Below are 25,744 nucleotides of genomic sequence, written 5' to 3'. Positions count from 1 at the left end.
GTAGCAGGAGCAGTAGCAGCAGTAGTAGCAGCAGTGGTAATAGCAGTAGTAGCAGTTGCAGTTGGAGTAGTAGTAGTAGCAGCAGTAGTAGTAGTAGTAGTTGCAGTAGTAGTAGTAGTAGTAGCAGTAGCAGTAGTAGTAGTAGTAGTAGTAGTAGTAATAGTAGTAGTTGCAGTAGTAGTAGTAGTTGCAGTAGTAGTAGCAGCAGAAGTAGTAGTAGTAACTGCGGCAATAGTAGTAGTAATAATAATAGCAGTCATAGCAGTAGCAGCAGAAGTTGTAGTAGCAGTAGTAGTAGCAGCAGAAGTAGTAGTAGCAGTTGCAGTAGCAGTAGCAAGAGTAGTAGCAGTAGTTGAAGTAGAAGGAGCAGTAGCAGCAGTAGTAGCAGCAGTGGTAATAGCAGTAGTAGCAGTTGCAGTTGGAGTAGTAGTAGTAGCAGCAGTAGTAGTAGTAGTAGTTGCAGTAGTAGTAGTAGTAGTAGTAGCAGTAGTAGTAACAGCAGTAGTAGTAGCAGTAGCGGTAGTAGTAGTAGCAGTAGTAGTAGTAGTAGTAGTAGTAGTAGCAGAAGTAGTAGTAGTAGCAGTAGTAGTAGCAGCAGCAGTAGTAGCAGAAGTAGTAGTAGCAGTAGCAGTAGCAAGAGTAGTATCAGTAGTTGAAGTAGCAGGAGCAGCAGTAGTAGTAGCAGTGGTAAAAGCAGTAGTAGTACTAGCAGTTGCAGTTGAAGTAGTAGTAGTAGTTCTAGCAGCGGCAATAGTAGTTGTAGCAGCAGTAGTAGTAGCAACAGTAGTAGTAGCAGTAGCAAGAGTAGTAGAAGCAGCAGGATCAGGAGTTGAAGTAGCAGGAGCAGTAGCAGCAGTAGTAGTTGCAGTGGTAATAGCAGTAGTAGTAGTAGAAGTTGCAGTTGGAGTAGTGGTAGTAGTAGCAGTAGTAGTAGTAATAGTAGTTGTTGCAGTAGTAGTAGTAGTTGCAGCAGAAGTAGTAGTAGCAGTAGCAAGAGTAGTAGCAGTAGTTGAAGTAGCAGGAGCAGTAGCAGCAGTAGTAATTGCAGTGGTAATAGCAGTATTAGTAGTAGCAGTAGCAGTTGCAGTTGGAGTAGTAGTTGTAGTAGCAGTAGCAGTGGCAATAGTAGTAATAGTAGTAGCAGTGGAAATAGTAGTAGTAGTAGCAGCGGCAGTGGTAGTAGTAGCATCTGCGGCAATAATCATAGTCGTAGTATTAATAGCAGTCATAGCAGTAGCAGTATTAGCAGTGGTAGTAGCAGTAGTAGCAGTTGTAGTAGAAGTAGTAGTAGCAGCAGAAGTAGTGGTAGCAGTAGCCGTAGCAAGAGTAGTAGCAGTAGTTGAAGTAGCAGGAGCAGTAGCAGCAGTAGTAGTTGCAGTGGTAATAGCAGTAGTAGTAGTAGAAGTTGCAGTTGGAGTAGTAGTAGTAGTAGCAGTAGGTAGTAGCAGTAGGTAGTAGTAGTAGTAGTAGTAGTAGTAGTAGTAGTAGTAATAGTAGTAGTTGTAGTAGTAGTTGCAGTAGTAGTAGCAGCAGAAGTAGTAGTAGTAACTGCGACAATAGTAGTAGTAGTAATAATAGCAGTCATAGCATTAGCAGCAGAAGTTGTAGTAGCAGTAGTAGTAGCAGCAGAAGTAGTAGTAGCAGTAGCAAGAGTAGCAGCAGTAGTTGAAGTAGCAGGAGCAGTAGCAGCAGTAGTAGCAGCAGTGGTAATAGCAGTAGTAGCAGTTGCAGTTGGAGTAGTAGTAGTAGCAGCAGTAGTAGTAGTAGTAGTTGCAGTAGTAGTAGTAGTAGTAGCAGTAGCAGTAGTAGTAGTAGTAGTAGTAGTAGTAATAGTAGTAGTTGCAGTAGTAGTAGTAGTTGCAGTAGTAGTAGCAGCAGAAGTAGTAGTAGTAACTGCGGCAATAGTAGTAGTAGTAATAATAGCAGTCATAGCAGTAGCAGCAGAAGTTGTAGTAGCAGTAGTAGTAGCAGCAGAAGTAGTAGTAGCAGTAGCAGTAGCAGTAGCAAGAGTAGTAGCAGTAGTTGAAGTAGAAGGAGCAGTAGCAGCAGTAGTAGCAGCAGTGGTAATAGCAGTAGTAGCAGTTGCAGTTGGAGTAGTAGTAGTAGTAGCAGCAGTAATAGTAGTAGTAGTTGCAGTAGTAGTAATAGTAGTAGTAGCAGTAGTAGTAACAGCAGTAGTAGTAGCAGTAGCGGTAGTAGTAGTAGCAGTAGTAGTAGTAGTAGTAGTAGTAGTAGCAGAAGTAGTAGTAGTAGCAGTAGTAGTAGCAGCAGCAGTAGTAGCAGAAGTAGTAGTAGCAGTAGCAGTAGCAAGAGTAGTATCAGTAGTTGAAGTAGCAGGAGCAGCAGTAGTAGTAGCAGTGGTAAAAGCAGTAGTAGTACTAGCAGTTGCAGTTGAAGTAGTAGTAGTAGTTCTAGCAGCGGCAATAGTAGTTGTAGCAGCAGTAGTAGTAGCAACAGTAGTAGTAGCAGTAGCAAGAGTAGTAGAAGCAGCAGGATCAGGAGTTGAAGTAGCAGGAGCAGTAGCAGCAGTAGTAGTTGCAGTGGTAATAGCAGTAGTAGTAGTAGAAGTTGCAGTTGGAGTAGTGGTAGTAGTAGCAGTAGTAGTAGTAATAGTAGTTGTTGCAGTAGTAGTAGTAGTTGCAGCAGAAGTAGTAGTAGCAGTAGCAAGAGTAGTAGCAGTAGTTGAAGTAGCAGGAGCAGTAGCAGCAGTAGTAATTGCAGTGGTAATAGCAGTATTAGTAGTAGCAGTAGCAGTTGCAGTTGGAGTAGTAGTTGTAGTAGCAGTAGCAGTGGCAATAGTAGTAATAGTAGTAGCAGTGGAAATAGTAGTAGTAGTAGCAGCGGCAGTGGTAGTAGTAGCATCTGCGGCAATAATCATAGTCGTAGTATTAATAGCATACATAGCAGTAGCAGTATTAGCAGTGGTAGTAGCAGTAGTAGCAGTTGCAGTTGTAGTAGAAGTAGTAGTAGCAGCAGAAGTAGTGGTAGCAGTAGCCGTAGCAAGAGTAGTAGCAGTAGTTGAAGTAGCAGGAGCAGTAGCAGCAGTAGTAGTTGCAGTGGTAATAGCAGTAGTAGTAGTAGAAGTTGCAGTTGGAGTAGTAGTAGTAGTAGCAGTAGGTAGTAGCAGTAGGTAGTAGTAGTAGTAGTAGTAGTAGTAGTAGTAGTAGTAATAGTAGTAGTTGTAGTAGTAGTTGCAGTAGTAGTAGCAGCAGAAGTAGTAGTAGTAACTGCGACAATAGTAGTAGTAGTAATAATAGCAGTCATAGCAGTAGCAGCAGAAGTTGTAGTAGCAGTAGTAGTAGCAGCAGAAGTAGTAGTAGCAGTAGCAGTAGCAAGAGTAGTAGCAGTAGTTGAAGTAGCAGGAGCAGTAGCAGCAGTAGTAGCAGCAGTGGTAATAGCAGTAGTAGCAGTTGCAGTTGGAGTAGTAGTAGTAGCAGCAGTAGTAGTAGTAGTAGTAGTTGCAGTAGTAGTAGTAGTAGTAGCAGTAGTAGTAACAGCAGTAGTAGTAGCAGTAGCGGTAGTAGTAGTAGCAGTAGCAGTAGTAGTAGTAGTAGTAGTAGTAGTAGTAGCAGAAGTAGTAGTAGTAGCAGTAGTAGTAGCAGCAGCAGTAGTAGCAGAAGTAGTAGTAGCAGTAGCAGTAGCAAGAGTAGTATCAGTAGTTGAAGTAGCAGGAGCAGCAGTAGTAGTAGCAGTGGTAAAAGCAGTAGTAGTACTAGCAGTTGCAGTTGGAGTAGTAGTAGTAGTTCTAGCAGCGGCAATAGTAGTTGTAGCAGCAGTAGTAGTAGCAACAGTAGTAGTAGCAGTAGCAAGAGTAGTAGAAGCAGCAGGATCAAGAGTTGAAGTAGCAGGAGCAGTAGCAGCAATAGTAGCAGCAGTGGTAATAGCAGTAGTAGTAGTAGTAGCAGTAGTAGTAGCAGTATTAGTAGCAGCAGTAGTAGCAGTAGTAGTTGTAGTAGTAGTAGCAGCGGTAGTAGTTGTAGTAGCAGTAGTTATAGTAGTAGTAACAGTAGAAAGTAGCAGTAGTAGTAGTAGTAGCAGTAGTAGTAGCAGTAGTAGTAGCAGCAAAAGTAGTAGCAGTTCTAGCAGTAGCAGTAGTAGCAGCTGCGGTAGTAGAAGTTGCAGTTGGAGTAGTAGAAGTGGCAATAGTAGTAGTAGTAGTAGCAGCTTCAATTGTAGTCGTAGTAGCAGTTGCAGTTGGAGTAGTAGCAGTTGCAGTTGGAGTAGTAGCAGTTGCAGTTGGAGTAGTAGTAGTTGGAGTAATTTAGAGCACTGGAGAGCAGTGTTAGTAGTATGAGGAAATGGTGTGAAAATATGGTTTATATACTTTAAGGAAGTATAGCATACTGCAATGTAGATATGAATGCATAGCATGAGGAAATGTTATGAATACGACTATAATTTCCAGCATAAAATTGAATAAGAAATGTGTGGGTGGAGGTGGCTGCACTCTCTCTCTATTTCTCTCTCTCTTCACTGCACGTCTGTCTGTCCAGCCATGGGAAGATCGAGTCAAAGCGAACTCCATTAAACCAGTTTGTTACGAGGCTGACTTAGAGAGCACTGACAGATGGCTCCCAATCTAAGCCGACAGATTGCAGTTCATTCACTCCAAGCATCTCCACTCATAACTACATTTAACTATTTTTGTAATTAGCCTATATTCTGCCAAGTGTTTGATTTTCTGATTCAATATCATGTGTGAAGAAATGGCAACACCCAGTGTCACACAAGTGACATTGATATAGTACACTATTTGTAGTATTACTCATACTGTGTAATGTAATATAAAGTTAATGTTCATAGTCTTTTTGATATTGGAATTTCAGAAAACAAACACAAAATAAGTCACCATTACCTCTAACAATCTTTCATCGGCCACAAGATTCACTCCCCCACCCCCTCCAGTGTTGGACACACACACACACACACACACACACACACACACACACACACACACACACACACACACACACACACACACACACACACACACACACACACACACACACACACACACACACACACACAAATCTTCCACACACACACACACACACAAACCTTCCACACACAAACAAAACAGACCCAAAGATAAAAGAGCATTGGTGGGTTAGTTGGAGCATTGCTCCCTCCACAGACCTAATCCCAGTCCCTTTTGATCAAAGATGGATGATAGTGGTCCACTGGCTTATCTGAATGACTGAGCATCTCCTACTGTTTGATCTTTCATGGGTTGGGGGGGCATTGACAGGTACACACACACTTCTTTCTGTCTCTGTGCAGTCTGCCACAACACATCAGTGTCTGTCTCACCCTCTATGGGTTGCTCAACTCAACTCCGGACCATCTCTGTAGACTGTGTAGAATGCAACCATCCATCCCTGAGAAAGTAGCCAGTCGTATTCACACACAGTGCAGCCATAGCAGATGTCTTTATAGTGCATAATGCATTGTGTTTGGGGGGGGGGTGTTCTAAGAAGCCAGTGAATCAGTTCAGAAGTAGTGTACATGCATCCAGTCACTTGCAGGTGCAGCAAAACAATATAAAAGGAAACAAAAGAATTCAACAGAGCTTTGATGATGACCCCATAAAGGGCAGATGGTGAGAAGAGCCATAGCAGTATGTCGCTTTAATTTTTTCTTCCTCTCTCTCTTTCTGCCCTCACTCTCTCTGCCCTCTCTCTCTCGCTCTCTCACTCTGTCCCATTTCTCTACCTCTCTCTCTCTCTCATTCTCTTTGATCCTCCTTTTTTCTCTTTCTCTGTTTCCTTTCTCTCTCTAACCCTCCCCCTCTCTCTCCCTCTCTGCTCTTTCTCTACCTCGCTCTCATTCTCTCCCTGTTCCTCCGTTTTCTCTCTTTCTCTGTCTCCTTTGTCTCTCTGCCCCATCTCTCACTCTCTCTATCTGCCCTTTCTCTCTCTCTCTCTCGCTCTTTCTCTCTGCCCTTTCTCTACCTCCCTCTCTTATTCTCTTTGTTCCTCCTTTTTTTCTCTCTTTCTCTGTCCCTCGTCTTTCTGCCCCCCCTTTCTCTCTCTCTCTGTCTCTCTCTCTCTCTCTCTCTCTCTCTCTTTTCCCACCTTTCCCAATCTCTCTCTTCTCCCCCCTCTCCTTCTCCCTCTCTCCCCCCTGTCTTTCCCCCCTCCCAGCCCACTCGTGTAAGCAGCCAGAGAGCCCGGCCCATGTGGAGGTGATGGGGATGGATCTGCCAGGGTTTGGCTACACCCTCCTCTACTCCTGCCAGACCGGCTTCTTCCTGTCCGGGGGCTCGGAACACCGCATCTGCAAGTCCGACGGTACCTGGACCGGGAAGATGCCCATTTGTCGAGGTACAGGCCGACATGGCCAGTGTGTTTGTTTGTGTGTGTCTGTGTGGCTCCAGGGTGAAGTTCCCCCTAACTTTCTCCCAATGCTAACCTTAGCCATTTGTTTGCGTGCTTGTGTGTGTAGCATGGCATATGCTGATATGGGACAGAGGCTCTCTTGTGCCGCAGGTCATGACTGCAGCTGCAATAGTACGGAGCACACTTCACACACGTGCAGACACAGTCCTCGCCACTGCTGCGTTGTGCAGCTGTGCACCTCAGGCCCCAGAGTAATTACAAACACAAACAGATGGGAGAGACATGGAATGCTGTGGGAGAAGTTCCCACTGTGCAAGGCTGTTCTGCTACCACTGCAGCATGCGGCATCTTGTGTTATTCTAGCTTCTATCATGCCACTGGACAAACAGGATCAGGCTTCTGTCTGCGTCTCCAACGGCACCCTAGTCCCTATCTAGCACACTGAATTTGACCAAAAGTAGTGCACTAAATAAGGACGAGGGTACCATTGGAGACGCAGGATCGGTTTCTTGTCCTTGATGGACTGGTCATTTGGCCCAGTGCAGTAGTCCTGTCCCCACCACTGTGACTTACCATCACTGTCAACTGTAGAGGGCCTCTGCCAGTTAACGCATTCTACTGCATTACCACATGCGTGCTTATTTCTGTGTTTCTTACTTTGTACACCTTTCTATACCTTTTATTAGCAATTGTCATAAGAGAAGAGCTTGCAAGTAAGCATGTCATTGTACTGTGTGCACATCGCTGTATCACATGCATATGACAAATAAACTATGATTTGATTTGATTTACTATAACTAGCAGAAGATTCCATGCTTGACTTTTACATCACAGAACACACCGTACATGTTTTATTTAGGAATATTATCCAGAGCCATACATTTACAAATTCTAAATATATGGCTATGCTATTACCACGCAATAGAATTGAGGATTCGCCATCAATGAGTTAGTTGCATTACCTCTTGATGTGTGGTGCTGAAGCACATTAATTCATGATTAGAAGTCCCACGTGGGGGAAGTTGAGGTGAAATATGTAGTAGTACTACTAATGCTGTTTTTGTCTCCCATCACCTCAGCTGGGTCCAAACTCTCAGAGAAGCCCATCAAGCCAGTGGCAGGGACACCCAGTCCCAAGCTGAATGGTGAGTGCCTGACTGAAATGCTATCACGACACACACACGCACATCATTACAGTAGCCACACACACACACACACACACACACACACACACACACACACACACACACACACACACACACACACACACACACACACAGCCCATTACAGTAGCGTCATCAGAGCAGTGTTCTGATTCCATAACAAAAGACTACTCTGACTGTACTTGTCTAAAGTATACATGTGGCAGTTAGCAGCGGGTCAGATCCGTAGTCACAACAGAGTGAATATGAACAACTTCATTTGGCTCGACGGCTTCGCTAATAGCACCTCAGAAGGACTGGTATCCTTAATGCATTCTTGAGTGCCCCTCTTGAGGGACGAGAAGTTAATGAAGAATGGAGAGAGTGAGTTTGACGATAAAATGTCCGGGCAGCACGGCCTGGCAGTCTCTCCCGCTCTGTCGCTCTATGTCTCTCTCTCTCTATCTCTCTTCTATGGAGTCATCTGTCGTGATGCCGTGAGATAGCAGCTCAACGATGCCAAAGCTTCCACTGCCTTCATAACAAGTTTAACATTGATAAACTTGGAGAGGGAGTAAGTTTTTGAAAAGCTTGGAGGTCATTTACAAGTTTGATATACTCTGAGGCTGAAAGCTCAGGGGCCCTGCCTGTGTCTGTGAACACTAGTAGTACTGTCGATTTGATCAATCATGAATCAAACAGACTTATAGAAGGTTATACAGAGGATACATGTGTAGCGGTGACTTAACAACCCCTGTGCAAGGACACACACTGTATATCGATCTGTATTAATAAGTGTTGGCCTCAACTTTGCATTAGTTTAGGGGTTTGAGATGTGTGATGCGGCCATTCGGCCAGACACTCAATATCTGGTCAGTATGGATTTAAAGGGATAGTTCACTTATTTTAATTTACCTCCAAAGTGTAGTTTATTTTCTGGTGGAATGTAAAGTCGTAATATATTTCAAGATATTTTTTTTACTCAACCAAGGTCCTCTTATTCTCTCTTTCCCCAAACTTTTAAAAGTTTTATTGAAACGATGGATACAAATGAACAGGGAGATGGATAAAGGGAAGACAGTGTGAAGACCGTTGGGGCCGGGATTCGATCCCATGTAGGCAGGGTTTGCAGAGGTCAGTGGGTTTAACCGCTCAACCAACCTCAGGCACAACCAAGGTCCTCTAATAATCAATATTTTCTATGCCCTGTTTCAGTTCCTGATGACGTCTTTGCTCCTAACTATATCTGGAAGGGTTCATACAACTACAAGGGAAGAAAACAACCAATGACTCTGAGTATCACAAGCTTTAATTCCACCACGGGAAGGGTTAACGTCACCTTGACCAATAGCAACATGGAACTGCTGCTTTCAGGTACACTGTCCCCATTTCACTACATATTACACAGAGAGGTTGATGCTAGGGAAGGTCTCTAGCCACTCCTTGAACACACATGCACACACACACAGTTATGTATTACCCCAGCAACATCTAGAGTGTTGTAAAAAAATGTCATCATGTACCACTGGAGTAGAATGGAGCTGGCGTTTCAGATGCGGTGTTTCTCTCCCCAAGTATGCATATGACTAGACTTGAGTGTTACTAAACATAGCTGACATTGTTTGAGTGGTAGGGTCTTAATGTCAGATGGTATCCATTTAAGACTGTATCTACTTAGTGGGAAATTCAATTAAGTAGTTTATTTGCCTGTGTGGAGGACATTTGCAAACATTCAAATGGGCATTCATAGTCTGTCTGATCTGAGAAGGTGTTTTGAGGTGATGCGTTATGAATTAGACATTAGACATTCATTCACATTCTCCAAACATCACATTTTGAAGTGTTACTGTTGCTCCTGCTGCTCTGTATGGTTCAATTTATCCAAATGTCAAATTTAGAAGTTAAGGGTTAAGGTTTTGAATAAGGTTAAAACATGAAGTTTAGGCAGTCATTCCAAATGGTTTCGGTAAGGGTTAAGGTTTGGGATAGGGTTAAAACAAAAAATGTAAAACCAATCTCCACAACTGGGATCAATCATCCGGGGTCATGGGATTAACTCAGTGTATTGTGTACATAATTTTGCTCTTATGACCGAAAATAACTTCTGGACATCAGAACAGCGATTACTCACCACGGAACCGAAATAAACTTTTTCCTTTATCGAGTCTGACGAGAAGAATATCCTGCTGTCACTGGAACAGGCCCAGATCCAACCCTTTTACGTAAAGAAAAGACGCAGGAAAAGGGGCCGCAGATCGGGCAGCCTTTTGAAAATCCGTAGGCGAGCGAGTAAACTCCCACTGCCTTCCGTTCTTCTTGCTAATGTACAATCATTGGAAAATAAAATTTATGACCTACGATTAAGATTATCCTACCAACAGGATATCAAAAACTGTACCATCTTATGGTCGATGCACCGGCAGAACAGAGACGCCACCTTTGGCAAGACGAGGGGTGAGGGTGTGTGTCTATTTGTCAATAACAGCTGGTGCGCAATGTCTAATATTAAAGAAGTATTGAGGTATTGCTCACCTGAGGTAAAGTACCTTATGATAAGCTGTAGCCACACTATCTACCAAGAGAGTTCTCATCTATATTATTCGGAGCCGTCAATTTACCACCACAGAACGAAGCTGGCACTAAGACAGCTCTCAACCAACTCTATAAGGCCATAAGCAAAGAAGAAAATGCTCCACCAGAAGCGACGCTCCTAGTGGCCGGGGACTTTAATGCAGGCAAACTTAAATCAGTTTTACCAAATTTTACCAGCATGTCACATGTGCAACCAGAGATATAAAAAATCCTAGACCACCTTTACTCCACACACAGAGATGCATACAAAGCTCTCCCCCGCCCCCCATTTTTCAAATCTAACCACAATTCTATCCTCCTGATTCCTGCTTACAAGCAAAAACTAAAGCAGGAAGGACCAGTGACTCACTCAATAGGGAGGTGTTCAGATGACGTGGATGCTACACTACAGGACTGTTTTGCTAGCACAGACTGGAATATGTTCTGGGATACATCCAATGGCATTGAGGAGTACATCACCTCAGTCATCGGCTACATAAATAAGTGCATCGACGACGTTGTCCCCACAGTGACTGTACGTACATATCCCAACCAGAAGCCATGGATTACAGGCAACATCCGCATCGAGCTAAAGGCTAGAGCTGCGCTTTCAAGGAGCAGGAGACTAATCCGGACACTTGGAAGAAATCCCGCTATGCCCTCAGACGAACCATCAAACAAGCAAAGCGTCAATACAGGATTAAGATTGAATCCTACTACACCGACTCTGACGCTCGTCGGATGTGGCAGGGCTTGATAAACTACACTGCTCAAAAAAATAAAGGGAACACTAAAATAACACATCCTAGATCTGAATTAATGAAATATTCTTATTAAATACTTTTTTCTTTACATAGTTGAATGTGCTGACAAAAAAATCACACAAAAATTATCCATGGAAATAAAATGTATCCACCCATGGAGGTCTGGATTTGGAGTCACACTCAAAATTAAAGTGGAAAACCACACTACAGGCTGATCCAACTTTAATGTAATGTCCTTAAAACAAGTAAAAATTAGGCTCAGTAGTGTGTGTGGCCTCCACGTGCCTGTATGACCTCCCTACAACGCCTGGGCATGCTCCTGATGAGGTGGCGGATGGTCTCCTGAGGGATCTCCTCCCAGACCTGGACTAAAGCATCCGCCAACTCCTGGACAGTCTGTGGTGCAACGTGGCGTTGGTGGATGGCGCGAGACATCATGTCCCAGATGTGCTCAATTGGATTCAGGTCTGGGGAACGAGTGGGCCAGTCCATAGCATCAATGCCTTCCTCTTGCAGGAACTGCTGACACACTCCAGCCACATGAGGTCTAGCATTGTCTTGCATTAGGAGGAACCCAGGGCCAACCGCACCAGCATATGGTCTCACAAGGGGTCTGAGGATCTCATCTCGGTACCTAATGGCAGTCAGGCTACCTCTGGCGAGCAAATGGAGGGCTGTGCGGCCCCCCAAAGAAATGCCACCCACACCATGACTGACCCACCACCAAACCGGTCATGCTGGAGGATGTTGCAGGCAGCAGAACGTTCTCCACGGCGTCTCCAGACTCTGTCACGTCTGTCACATGTGCTCAGTGTGAACCTGCTTTCATCTGTGAAGAGCACAAGGGCGCCAGTGGCTAATTTGCCAATCTTGGTGTTCTCTGGCAAATGCCAAACGTCCTGCATGGTTTTGGGCTGTAAGCACAACCCCAACTGTGGATGTTGGGCCCTCATACCACCCTCATAGAGTCTGTTTCTGACCGTTTGAGCAGACACATGCACATTTGTGGCCTGCTGGAGGTCATTTTGCAGGGCTCTGGCAGTGCTCCTCCTGCTCCTCCTTGCACAAAGGCGGAGGTAGCAGTCCTGCTACTGGGTTGTTGCCCTCCTGCGGCCTCCTCCACGTCTCCTGATGTACTGGCCTGTCTCCTGGTAGGGCCTCCATGCTCTGGACACTACACTGACAGACACAGCAAACCTTCTTGCCACAGCTCGCATTGACGTGCCATCCTGGATGAGCTGCACTACCTGAGCCACTTGCGTGGGTTGTAGACTCCGTCTCATGCTACCACTAGAGTGAAAGCATCGCTAGCATTCAAAAGTGACCAAAACATCAGCCAAGAAGCATAGGAACTGAGAAGTGGTCTGTGGTTATCACCTGCAGAACCACTACTGTATTGGGGGTGTCTTGCTAATTGCCTATAATTTCCACCTGTTGTCTATTCCATTTGCACAACAGCATGTGAAATTTATTGTCAATCAGTGTTGCTTCCTAAGTGGACAGTTTGATTTCACAGAAGTGTGATTGACTTTGAGTTACATTGTGTTGTTTAAGTGTTCCCTCTATTTTTTGAGCAGTGTATTATGGACTACAAAGTGAAACCCAGACGCGAGCTGCCCAGTGACGCGAGCCTACCAGAAGCTAAATGCCTTTTATGCTCACTTCGATGCAAGCAACACTGAGGCATGAAGAGGACCAGCTGTTCTGGATGACTGTGTGATAACGCTCTTAGTAGCCGATGTGAACAAAACCTTGAAACAGGTCAACATTCACAAAGCCGCTGGGCCAGACGGATTAGGAGGACATGTACTCAATGCATGCGTAAACCAACTGTCAAGTGTCTTCACTGACATTTTCAACCTCTCCCTGACCGAGTCCGTAATACCTACATGTTTCAAGCAGACCATCATAGTCCCTGTTCCCAAGGAAGCGAAGGTAACCTGCCTAAATGATTACCGCCCCGTGGCACTCACGTCGTTAGCCATGAAGTGCTTTGAAAGGCTGCTCATGGCTCACATCAACAGCATCCTCCCGGACACCCTTGACCTACTCCAATTCGCATACCGCCCCAATAGATCCATAGATGACGCGATCTAAATCGCACTCCACACCGCCCTTTCTCACCTGGACAAAAGGAACACCTATGTGAGAATGCTGTTCATTGACTACAGCTCAGCGTTCAACACCATAGTGCCCACGAAGCTCATCACTAAGCTAAGGACTCTGGAACTAAACACCTCCCTCTCCAACTGGATCATGGACTTCCTGACGGGCCGCACTCAGGTGGTAAGAGGGATTAGTACCCTCCTGTATTCTCTGTTCACCCACGACTGCATGGCCAAACACGACTCCAACACCATCATTAAGTTTGCTGACGACACAACAGTGGTGGGCCTGATCACCGACAACGATGAGACAGCCTATAGGGAGGACGTCAGCAGTGTGGTGCCAGGACAACAACCTCTCCCTCAATGTGAGCAAGACAAAGGAGCTGATCGAAAAGAAGGGCCAAACAGGCCCCCATTAACATCGATGGGGCTGTAGTGGAGCGGGTTGAGAGTTTCAAGTTCCTTGGCGTCCACTTCACCAACGAACTATCATGGTCCAAACATACCAAGACAGTCGGGAAGAGGGCACGACAAAACCTTTTCCCCCTCAGGAGACTGAAAAGATTTGGCATGGGTCCCCAGATCCTCAAAAGGTTCTACAGCTGCACCATCGAGAGCATCTTGACCAGTTGCATCACCGCCTGGTATGGCAACTGCTCGGCATCTGACTGTAAGGCGCTACAGAGGGTGGTGCGAACAGCCCAGTACATCACTTCCTGCCAAGCTTCCTGCCATACAGGACCTATACAATAGGTGGTGTCAGGCTATTTAAATGTCCATAAAATTGTCAAAGACTTCAGTAACCCAAGTTATAGACTGTTTTCTTTGCTACCGCACGGCAAGCGGTACCGGAGCGCCAAGTCTAGGACCAAAAGGCTCCTCAACAGCTTCTACCCCCAAGTCATAAGACTCCTGAACAATTAATATAATCACCACCGGACAATTTACATTGACCCCCCCCCTTTTGTACACTGCTGCTACTCGCTGTTTATTATCTATGGATAATCACTTCATCCCCACATACGTGTACAAATTACCTCAAGTAACCTGTACCCCCACACACTGACTCGGTTCCGGTGCCCCCTGTGTATAGCATCGTTATTCTTATTGTGTTACTTTTATTTATGAGTTTTTATTTTAGTCTACTTGATAAATATGTTTATAACTCTTCTTGAACTGCACTGTTGGTTAAGGGCTTGTAATTAAGCATTTCACGGTAAAATCTACACTTGTATTCGGTGCATGTGACAAATAAAGTTTGATTTGATTACCCCCATCCACCACCCCCGTCCACAACGCCTTAGCAAAACCCAAGGCTACTTGGTGGTAATAGGGCTCACTGTTACCCCTAGTGGCTGGTTTTGAAGGCATTTCCCGATGTTCTCAGAAAATGGATAGACTTCCAATTCTGATGTCAATCTTGAACAACCTGGCTGATGATCCTGATGACTCATTTATTTTATATATTCGTTTTCACATAGACGTCCCTAAAATGCAAATTATTCTGTCCCTTAATGTACTTCATTTATATAGCCTAACAGACGTGTAAAACATACCCCCCCACCCCTCCCACATTTCGCTTAAATGACATTTTAATCCGATCTGACAAATCTTTGACGGATTTACCATAATTATCCGGAGTGTTGAGGCCCCTTTTCCCCTTCCCCCCTTGCTCCTTCCCCCTCGCTCTTACCCCCCTCATTTCTCCACGAATGCCTTTAGCCCCAGCTGACATGTCATTTACATCATCTAATTAATCTTCTCCATTTAAATTGGACTGGGAATTGCCCAGCCGTCGCCAATTATGACTTAGACAGGTGAATGAAGAACTATTCATTCACATACTCATTGAGAAGAAATGACCGTGTCTGGGAGATATAGGGATCACAATGTAATCATAACACTGAGGTGATGGAGGTAGCCATTTTGTGTTTTTAATAACAGCTTATTTTACATTTAGAGAGGCCAGGAAATGGTTTAGGTGTGTTAATTGAATGTGTCTTATTACTACCACTGTGTACATCAGTCAGTTCAGAGCTACAGAGGTAGCGAAGGGCCTGGACCTCTGATAGGCCTTAATATGGTGCTCCCTTTCTTTGCCTTCAATTGCAGGAGGCAGTTAAAAATAGGAAGCACAGTTGATGAGTGTTCTACTGCTGGAAATTGCTCCATGGTTGAAGAATATGGCTCAATGAGTGTTCATATCACCTGCTTTCATTTTCCAGCCAGACAGATAGACAGAAAGTGAGATAAGCGAGGGAGACCATCATCATGGGGTCATTGTCTGTGATCGTCTCCCCTGAGTACCACCAGTTATATCAGTGTTGTACCCTGGCCTCACATTGAGCCTCTTGTCCCCCTGTGTTCTGTTGTGCTGCAGGTGTCTATAAGAGCCAAGAAGCACGGTTGATGCTGCTGATGTACCATGTGAAAACGTCCACTCACACCACGCTGGGCAAGGTCAAGGAGGAGACGTGGTCCATGGACGGTTTTGTAAGTTTACCGTTATTTACTCACAGGAAGGATTTGTGGAGTTGAAACATTTGCATGTTAGTCATTTAGCAGACTTACATATCTTAATAACCATCTGATGTGGTCTAAAAATGTTTGATATTGACATTTGTTAGACATATCAATGGACATTTGTTGGACATTTTTATGTTTATTACAAAATGGCCTCGAATGTTGTCCTGAACATGTAGATTTTTCCTTTAAAACGTAACCCCATAGTGAAAGTGCCATTCAAAGAAATAAGTGACTCACTGACTGCCCGACACTCTCACTGACTGAATGACTAACTTACTGACTGACCATATCTGTCTCCCTAGGTGTCTGCAGAACCTGACGGTGCCACCTACGTCTTTCAAGGCTTCATACAGGGTAGAGACTACGGCCAGTTTGGACTTCAGAGGCTAGGTAAACATTATCACATTGTTTTTTATATCAGCTTTCTCAATGTCAACAATATTGTGGCATTTCAGTTAATAGAAATAAACATGTTTGTAATGGATATTTGATTTAGGCCAAAAGGTGAGTGTGAGAATATTAATGTTTTTCCTATGTCTCCTCTCCCACACAGGTTTGAACATGTCAGAGAGTAATAACTCATCCAACCCACCTCATGGTACAAACAGTAGCTCTGTGGCCATAGCAATCCTTGTGCCTTTTTTCGCCCTGATATTTGCAGGCTTCGGGTTTTATCTTTACAAACAGAGGTAAGTGTAGCTACCCACCACCAGCAATTTTTATGCTGTGGGCTAAATTCACAGTAAAGGCCACATACAGATGTAGGGTCTTAAATTGAGGACCCTGTTGCAGTATAACTTTCCTGCAATGCAGGACATTTTAAACTTACAGTGTATTTGAGGTTTAAAAAGGCCTCTGAAGATTTTAATTTCCACTTGACTTGATTTTTCCTTACGAAAAATGTCTCAACCCCTACAAAAATGTCCATGAATTATAATCCACAAAATAATTAGCATTTCTTGTTGCCGCAGGATTACCTTCCTACTGTAATAAACTGTCTCAAACGAAGATCCTCCATCTATACTGTGCTACTGTGTCAGGATCTATAGCAGAGGTGTCACACTCCATGGAGGACCTAGTGTTTGCGGGTTTTAGTTTTTTCCTTTCAATTAAGACCTAGACAACCAGGTGAGGAGAGTTCCACACTAATTAGTGACCTTAATTCATGAATCAAGTACAAGGGTGGAGCAAAAACCCGCAGACACTCGGCCCTCCGTGGAATGAGTTTGACACATGATCCATAGAATTTGTTTGACATACGGGTTGCTGTTATTCACATATAAAACCATAAACCATTGCTGTGTTCCTCCACAGGACTTCTCTTAAAACCCAGTACATATTAGATAGGCTACATGTTGAATTATACTGACTCTTGTTCTACATTGAGTCTGAACCATGTATTTGTCCTTCTCTAGGACTACTCCTAAAACCCAGTACACAGGCTGCTCCGTCCACGAGAACAACAACGGCCAGGCGGCCTTCGAGAACCCCATGTACAACACCAGCGCCAAGTCGGTGGAAGGCAAAGCTGTCCGGTTTGACCCCAACCTGAACACAGTCTGCACAATGGTATAATGAAGTCCGCTTGGCGACCGCTACCGCAAAAACTGCATCATGTTTTTCTTATTTTATATCAAGGTAAAAAAAAAAAAAAAGAACAAGAACAATGCTTTTGCGAAACAAGCTGATTTTGTTTAGATCGAGACTGGAGATAGCGATGGAGACACTCCAACAGAGGCGTGTCAGACATTTTTGGGGAGACGAACAGAGGAACAAGGAACCGTTCCTCTGGTACATAAAGCACACTCTTCAGGAACCTTGACTGGGTCATGTGTGTCGAGAAGGACACTCACTGGGAGACCAGACCAACATCACGTTTTAGAAGACTGAACTGAGAACTGAGAAACATGAAAACTCAAATCTTCACGGTGGTCGGCGAGTTGCCTGGAGAGTTCTTACGCTACCTTATTATATTGCACTCTGCGAGTGCTTCTTCACAGTCGATTGGGTCTTTTATATAAAGTGAAAAGGATCTGTAAATCTTCTTCTTGCATATATAGGAGGAGCATTCACCACCTATATTTTTGTATTATATATTACCACGTGGGAGGGGCCAAAGGGAGAGAGATTATATGAAGAGTTTATAGAAAAGAGAAGAAAAAAAGATATTTCAGAATATGCTGTTCACATCGTCAAACACACAAAGGTATTTTTTGGTTAATTTTTGAAACGTTAAACCGTTTTTTACAACAACGGTTTTGACCGTGACTCCCTCTCCTCCAGCTTCAGTCCCATATTCTGTGTTTTTTTCCACTGTGGCAATCAGAAGTGTTTGAAGTATTGATGTTAACTGTGTGATGTGAATAGAAAGGTTTTCTGGAATATTTAACTCTTATTTGCCATTTTGGATCATACTTTGGTAACGTTATTAGCCTTTACAGTCATCTTCATTCTGACTTAAATAAGGAATGTCAGTATTGAGATCTTAAAGTCTGCAAATTAAAACTTCTTTTAAATGAGTGTCATTTAATTTGTACTAAATGTGGAATTGTGACACTTTATCTAAAGACAATATCGGTACTGCTTGCGGCCATTTGAAAGTTCTGGGGGACAACATCATGGAACAAAATCCATCCAACATCGACAGAAGAGCAGAGCAGAATCAAACATCATCCCAGTAGGTTTAACGATCGTATTTCATACTGTATTCATCCCTTCATCTGTCTGTAGCAACAGAGCGATAGAACTTTGTTGAAATAATGTGCAATGGACCCATCTTTATTTCCATTTTGTTTCTGATCACAAATGTCTGATGATGTCATTTGCAGAACAGATGCATTTTTCAACACTAGATGAGATGAATTGCCTCCTGTGTCGTATCAATGCCCAGTGCCACCCATTGGACCTGAGTCAGTCCTAATTGGTATACGTGACTGCAGTCCCCCAGGTCTCCAAGCTGTGATTCATTACAGTGCCTTTATGACAAAGCAGTACCACGACCTCATCACACATACGGAAAGGGATCAATGGGCTCCACCAGTGACACCTCCGGCATCATTCTCACCTATGACAGACCAGATCAGTCTATCTGACTTCATGATACTCCATACTGACAGTGACATCAATCGCCATGCCAACCGCAAACCAATGGGATCGATCTTTCCAGAATTTGTGTTTCTTTCGATATTATTTGGCATTTTTACTCGTCCGCACAACATTTTCATTGTGACTTTTCATTATGTTGCACTTTTTTGTCACGTTTTTGTTTTGAATTGTTGTTGTTGTTGTTGTTGTTGTTATTGTATTACTCTATGTATCCTAGTGGGTGGTTTTTACAGTGCCTACCAAAAACCATGTGAACCAGGTCTGCTGCTCCTTCCTCCTCATCCCCCTGTTCCTGTCTTTCTCATTATAATCTCATGGTCTCATTCCCCTTCTCCTTCACCTCACAGGACTTCATGTGTTTCTGAACAAACACTAAACACTGACACAGTCTTGTGACACAGCGCAGCTCCTTTCCACTCATCAGGTGACATGTTTTTTTAACCTTTCAATCTATTTTGAAATTTAGCTTTTCCTATAAAAATGACTGCAATAAAGAACCCATACAATTCTAGGAAGCCGAAATATGATTTGCAGTACAGTACAGTTGGTACTCCTATGTTAAATGCATTGAAAATATATTTAAAAAAATAAAAAATAAGAAAAAATGTGATTTAAAAAAAAGTTTTTTTTTAAAGAAATATATTTTTATGAACAAATTATTTGTAACATGTATGAATCTATTATGTACATTTCCAATGCAATGTAAGATTAAAAAAGGCTAATTGCTTTTGTAAAGTGTCGCCCTTTTCTTCATTCCATATTCAGATGTGTTAGATGTATATGATATTCTCTACTGTATACGCTTGTACACACTATCTAGCATTTCCCTCTGGTTACAGTAGTCTTTGCATGGATTGGCTCCCATGACGAATACAGCCCGATCCATACAATGTATCATATCAGCCCTCAACACAGACTGAGACCCAGAAATAGCCTTAAACCACTGAACAGATATCACAACTGTTGCACTAATTCCCCTTCCAATGGAGTCATCATGACCTTGTTTGAGTGACAGCCCTGTCATAGTTTGATTCATAGGAGGCTGAATGAAAAGCCCCAGGAATCCCTGCTGGGTTGCATAGTTTTACCGTCAGTAATAGAGTGTAGCAGTGGGCTCTGCCCATGACAACTGGAGTTGATCTATCATTCATTTAACAAAGTTTCTCTATCACCTTTGTCTCTGTCTCTGTCTCTGTCTCTCGCTCACTCTCATTCTTATTAGTGAGCCAACACTCGACAGCTGGGCGGGTTGATGGTCTGTATACAGACAGGGTGAATTGGCATGTCGAACCCAATGACAGTGGAATGAAGGGCCTGTATCTATCCGTGTAAACTGTTCTAGTGTTACTGTGGCTGTGTACATTAAGTCAATCAGGTGTGGAGAAGCTGGTCAATAGATCGATACACTCCTTATTGACTTCATCTATTTACTCTCAAGACTTTTCAAGTGGATATTTATTTCAGTTAATCATGTCATTATTATGGTTTACTATGGCAATTCCATGTCAATATACTGAACCTTGAATTTTATTTTGCTATTCTCTGATCCTATATAGAGAAATAGGAGAGTTAAGGTGGGATAACTTGTTGGGATATGTCATGATGTTTAACCCCAAAAATAACACTAAAATATACAGTGTTTATGTCAAGCAGCAAAGCAAGCATGTAATACCCGGCTTGATCCGTGTAGTCACCTGATATTCTGACGCTGAAGCTTGTATTGATAATAAACATGAAAGCAGCAGGATACATAGAACTGGAACATAGAACTTCAAGAATACATTTGACGCTAAAGAAGTTGTGGAAATATCAACTCTCCATCACAGCTTGGGCAGAGAGATGAAAGGAGAGGGGGAGAGAAGATGAAACTAACCACAAGGTGCTCTGCGAGTGCTGAGAGGTTGAGAACAAACATCAGCAGACTGTAGTGCTGAGACAAAATAAACCACGGTTTTGGGGAACAAGAGAGGAGGTGGATGAGTGTTGGAGAGAAAGAGGGGGGGGGGCAAGAGAGCGAGGTGGAGAGAAGGGGGGGAAGACAGCCCTCTGGTGGGTTCTGAGGACAGGAAGTGACACACCAGCAGAATGGAGTGATCATAAACACACACAGGGGTGATCACACACACACATATAGACAGCTTGAGGAAGAGGAGAGGGGAGCTAGGTGGCTGTCAGTCAGCTTGAGAACTGAGAAAGAGAAGAGGGGAGCTAGGTGGCTGTCAGTCAGCTTGAGAACTGAGAAAGAGAAGAGGGGAGCTAGGTGGCTGTCAGACAGCTTGAGAACTGAGGAAATGTATGACCAACTAACAGTCGTCTTGATGTGGTCGGTTGTACACGGTCGGAAACACAAATAAACACACCGACAGGCAAATAAAAGTAAAACAATGAAAGGCGTCACATCCTGATCTGTGTTGGCAACCTTGATCTGTCTAAATAGCACCTGTTACTGCAAGCTGAACATGAATGAGCAGTAGGCAGGCAGTGTTGTAGTTAAGGGCAGTGTTTCCCAAATCCAGTCCTCCAGCACCTCCAATGGTACATATTTTTGTTGTGACCGCGGACGAGCAAACCTGATTTTATTTGTCAACTAATCATCAAGCCCTTGACAAGTTGAATCAGGTGTTTTTGTCCAGAGCTAGAGCTTCGAGGACTGGAGATGGGAAACACTGGCTTAGGCTATGGCATGACTACAGTGCTTTGAGTCATACAGCAGTAGATCACCTCTGAGATGTTCAATGAACTGTTCTCATTTAGAGACAACACTTGGGATACATTAGAGATTTGTTTTGCCTAATTAGTCTGTCATTTTACTCCAGTAGAAAGCACAGTGATCACCATTAGTACACTCTTTGTACTGATGCTCCTTCCTCAGAACAGGAGCATTATAGTGGACGGTATGCTGATCACGTAAGCAACCTTTTCAACAGCACTACACTCAGAACGGAGGTATAGCTTTCAAGTCTGTTCACTCCCTGGTGAAGTACTGCTTCAGGTAGAGTCTCAAATTGCACCCTATTCCCTATGTTAGTGCAAAAGCAGTGCACTATGTAGGGAATAAAGTGCAATTTGGGATGCAGACTTTGAGTCATAAGCCCAATGTCTGTGTTCAAAAGGAAGCAGTCATGTTAAAACAATGGTTGAATGTTGGATCAATCAATGGGCTAGATTGGAAATGTTGAAGTACCAATCTAGTTGCAGGCATTCCTATTGCCGAGTTCGAGGAGTAAGGGATCCCATGCACAGGCATTTCCCAGAGGTCTTAGTGTGAGATGAGTTCCTTTCATCTCCATGATAGCATGCCTTAGCGCTGGACAGCTCCGAGCTTTTCACTTTTAGACACATAGGGATTTCTCTCTGTTTGGACACCCTTCCATGCAGACTCCAAAGATCAAACACAGAGGTAATCGTCTTGTTTTGCCACCATGCACTTCAAGCTGACACCCAAAGACTTTGTAGTAGTGCCTGGTTAGAAGATGAAATCAAATGCTGTCTACGAAGGCACGGCCATTGGAGAGAAGGAAGGAGAGAGAGAGAGAGAGAGAGAGTCGAAGTAGTGACCAAACGGAAATAGAGCGAAAGGGAGAGAGAGAGAGAGAGAGAGAGAGAGAGAGAGAGAGAGAGAGAGAGAGAGAGAGAGAGAAAGACCGTGTGTGGGAAGGAGAGAGAAATAGAGAGAAAGAGAAAGAAATAGAGAGAGTCGAAGAGAGAGTCGAAGTAGTGACCAAACGGAAATAGAGCGAAAGGGAGAGAGGGAGAGAGAGAGAGTGAAGGAGAGAGAGAAAAAGAGAGAGATAGATGGAACCATTCATCTTCACTCAGTCTGGGTTATGTTGCAGTGTAATGTAATGGCTGCCGTGGATGGTTGGTGTCCAGTCTGATGTATTGGAACCAGACATGGATAATCAACTGACCATCCATGTGCACAATCCCCATCACCATCCACAGCTCTCAAACCACCAGGAAAATCAAGTAGGTAGACATCCTATTGTTGTTAGACACATTCAAATGACAAGACAATAAACAGGAGTTACTGCATGTATCATCATTAGAGATCTCATTTGTCTTGAACAACTGAGATTGTGTTTTCTCCCTTGTTTTCACAACTCCGTCCTTCTTTTCCTCAAGCAAGACAGTTCCACTTCCAAACCAGACAACAGTTTTCACAGTACGTATGTACAGCCTCCCATACTGTTGTGTTAATTGTCCCCTTGCTGAAAATACAGATTGCAAATCCACTCATGGCTACACAAGAGAAGCAGCTGCAGATGTCTCCATTGTTTCTCTCCGCTTCAGCATCTGCCTGGTGCACTCGCCTTGATGAGATTCTCACCAGCCGGATCGAGACACTGTCTCGTTTGAACTTCAGCCGTGACGACGGATAGATTTGAAAGAGGATAGAGAGAGAGAGGCAGACTTGGCGGAAGTAAGAGCACACTTTGGCTGATATGGGGGGGGGGGGGGGGGGCAGCTGTAAAGTCAGAGGGCAATCTAAACAACAGTGCTTTCTAGGGAAGAGCGAGATCAACAGAGAGGGAAAAAAGGAGAAGAGGAGTAGTCTAGTTCTTTGATGTTTCCCCTCCATTGTTCCTCCTCAGTCAAGGTCACTTTCCTTTCAGCATTGTGGAACCCAAGTGTCTCCTGTCTCGGGAATTTGATATATGTCTCATTCTGGTTAGACATTGTGGCCGCCATATGAGAATGAATGCTTGCCAGCAATGTTCCCTCTAATTTTTTTCGTCACTGAGCTAATTTCAGTTACTGGGCTGATGGTGCCATGCATCTGATGGTGAGTCTCAGCAGAGGGAGAGAGCAGCAGACTGATGGTCCGCCTCTCAACATCCCTCCGTTCTCCCTTTCCTCCACTGACACTGACCAAAAAGGGACTCCGTCTTACAGCTGATGGTGAAACTCGAGTCGCACTGCATTATTTCTGCCTCATGTACAAATTCATGTTGTTACTCCTATGAACAGAGAAAGTGAAAAATTCTTTGATAAAATAAAAGAGTGGAAATAGGAAGAACGGCATTTTGTTGCATATGAAAATGCTGAATACTCACTCATACAAACTGCAGCTCTTCGCTTTATTTGTTGACAGTCTCTCTCTAGTCATGGTTTTAAATGTTTTGAAATCTCACAGTATCAACTTTGCTGTAGCTTTATTTTATGCCTGCTACATTACTGCAGTCACCGGTCATCTGAGCCATCCGATTGGCCAGCGATAGGCTATAGTGTACTTGATTTGCTCTCTGGGTGTCACTTGTGTGCTCCCTCTCCGGCCTCTAGGTCACCAGGCTGCTAGTTATGGCGTACCCCTGTCACCATCGTTACGCGCACCTGCACGTCATCAGACTCACCTGGACTCCATCCCTTCCCTGATTACCTTCCTTATATATGTCACTCCCTTTAGTTCCTTCCCAAGGTGCTATTGTTTCTGTTTCATGTCTGTGTGCTGGTGTTAGTGTGTCTGGTTTTGTATTATGTTCTGTTTATTTTATTAAAACACTCACTCCCTGAACTTGCTTCCGACTCTCAGCGCACATTGTTACACTGGGCCCGCGGGGAAGGCAGAATGAAATGGTTCAAAATGGCAACAGTTCACCTATGTGCAGGGCAGCTGAATCAGGTGCACCTACTACCAACAGCCAAAGACAAAAAAAAGGGTTTTACATAAATGTTTGGCGAACGACTAGGAATAACTTGGCGATTGACAGGTTGGTGACCACTGCCCTAGAAAGTTGAGTGAAGTTCAATCTTGTGACTCTCTCTGTGGCTGATATTTCTGCTCGGCAGACCCGGGAGCTGCGGGGCAGTTTTCTTCCAGGACAACCTTGTACATGGCTTGATTCATGCGTCCTTCACAAAGACAAATCTGCCCGATTCCAGCCTTGCTGAAGCACGCCCCAGATCATCACCGACAGTGCGAGACATTGTGGCTTGTAGGCCTCTCCAGGTCTCGCACCCACTGTGAAATTTGGTGGAGGATCGGTGATGATCTGGGGTTGCTTCAGCAATAATATTCCCCAACACTGAGGATTGGTTTTTCCAGCAGGACAATGCTCAATGCCATGCAGCCAACTCAATCAAGGTGTGGATGGAGGATCACCAGATCAAGACCCTGTCATGGCTAGCCCAATCTCCAGACCTGAACCCCATTTAAAACCTCTGGAATGTGATCAAGAGGAAGATGGATGTTCACAAGCCATCAAACAAAGCCGAGCTGCTTGAATTCTTGCGCCAGAAGTGGCATAAAGTCACCCAACATCAACGTGAAAGACTGGTGAAGAACATGCCAAGACGCATGAAAGCTGTGATTGATAATCAGGATTATTCCACCAAATATTGATTTCTGAACTCTTCCTAAGTTAAAATATTAGTATTGTGTTTAGAAATAAATATGAGCTTATTTCCTTTGCATTAATTGAGGTCTGACAACACTGCATCTTTTTTGATTTTCACCAGTTGTCATTTTCTGCAAATAAATGCTCTAAATGACTATTTTTGTTTGGAATTTTGGAGAAATGTCAGTAGTTTATAGAATAAAACAAAATGTTAATTTTACCCAAACACATACAGTTGAAGTCGGAAGTTTACATACACTTAGGTTGGAAGTCATTAAAACTCGTTTTTCAACCACTCCACAAATTTCTTGTTTACAAACTATAGTTTTGGCAAGTCGGTTAGGACATCTACTTTGTGCATGACACAAGTAATTTTTCCAACAATTGTTTACAGATTATTTCACTTATAATTCACTGTATCACAATTCCAGTGGGTCAGAAGTTTACATACACTAAGTTGACTGTGCCTTTAAACAGCTTGGAAAATTCCAGAAAATTATGTCATGGCTTTAGAAGCTTCTGATAGCCTAATTGACATCATGTGAGTCAATTGGAGGTGTACCTGTGGATGGATTTCAAGGCCTACCTTCAAACTCAGTGCCTCTTTGCTTGACATCATGGGAAAATCAAAAATAAATCAGCCAATTGTAGACCTCCACAAGTCTGGTTCATCCTTGGGAGCAATTTCCAAATGCCTGAAGGTACCACGTTCATCTGTACAAACAATGGCACGCAAGAACAAACACCATGGGACCACGCAGTGGTCATACCGCTCAGGAAGGAGACGCGTCTCCTAGAGATGAATGTACTTTGGTGCGAAAAGTGCAAATCAATCCCAGAACAACAGCAAAG

At 43.7% G+C, this 25,744-nt stretch overlaps 1 protein-coding gene across 2 annotated transcripts in view; it reads left to right on the top strand.

Moving 5' to 3' along the window:
• The window catches only part of LOC110489401 (CUB and sushi domain-containing protein 3), a 650,169-nt gene extending 630,878 nt beyond the window's left edge, over positions 1–19,291 (top strand). Inside the window, exons 64-70 of one of the 2 annotated variants that reach the window (XM_036971421.1) lie at positions 6,144–6,323; positions 7,418–7,483; positions 8,696–8,854; positions 15,304–15,416; positions 15,752–15,839; positions 16,003–16,138; positions 16,865–19,291. In XM_036971421.1, coding sequence (XP_036827316.1) covers positions 6,144–6,323; positions 7,418–7,483; positions 8,696–8,854; positions 15,304–15,416; positions 15,752–15,839; positions 16,003–16,138; positions 16,865–17,024 — 902 coding nt within the window. In that variant the 3' untranslated portion in view covers positions 17,025–19,291. The remainder of the gene's footprint in view (positions 1–6,143; positions 6,324–7,417; positions 7,484–8,695; positions 8,855–15,303; positions 15,417–15,751; positions 15,840–16,002; positions 16,139–16,864) is intronic. The other variant, XM_036971422.1, reaches the window with a different exon arrangement.
• The last annotated feature ends 6,453 nt before the right edge of the window (positions 19,292–25,744 follow it).

The sequence above is a fragment of the Oncorhynchus mykiss genome, chromosome 32, assembly GCF_013265735.2.
Source record: "Oncorhynchus mykiss isolate Arlee chromosome 32, USDA_OmykA_1.1, whole genome shotgun sequence".
NCBI lineage: Eukaryota > Metazoa > Chordata > Actinopteri > Salmoniformes > Salmonidae > Oncorhynchus > Oncorhynchus mykiss.
The sequence above is the reverse complement of the archived record's forward strand: the minus strand, read 5'-3'. Positions and strand labels throughout refer to the sequence as shown.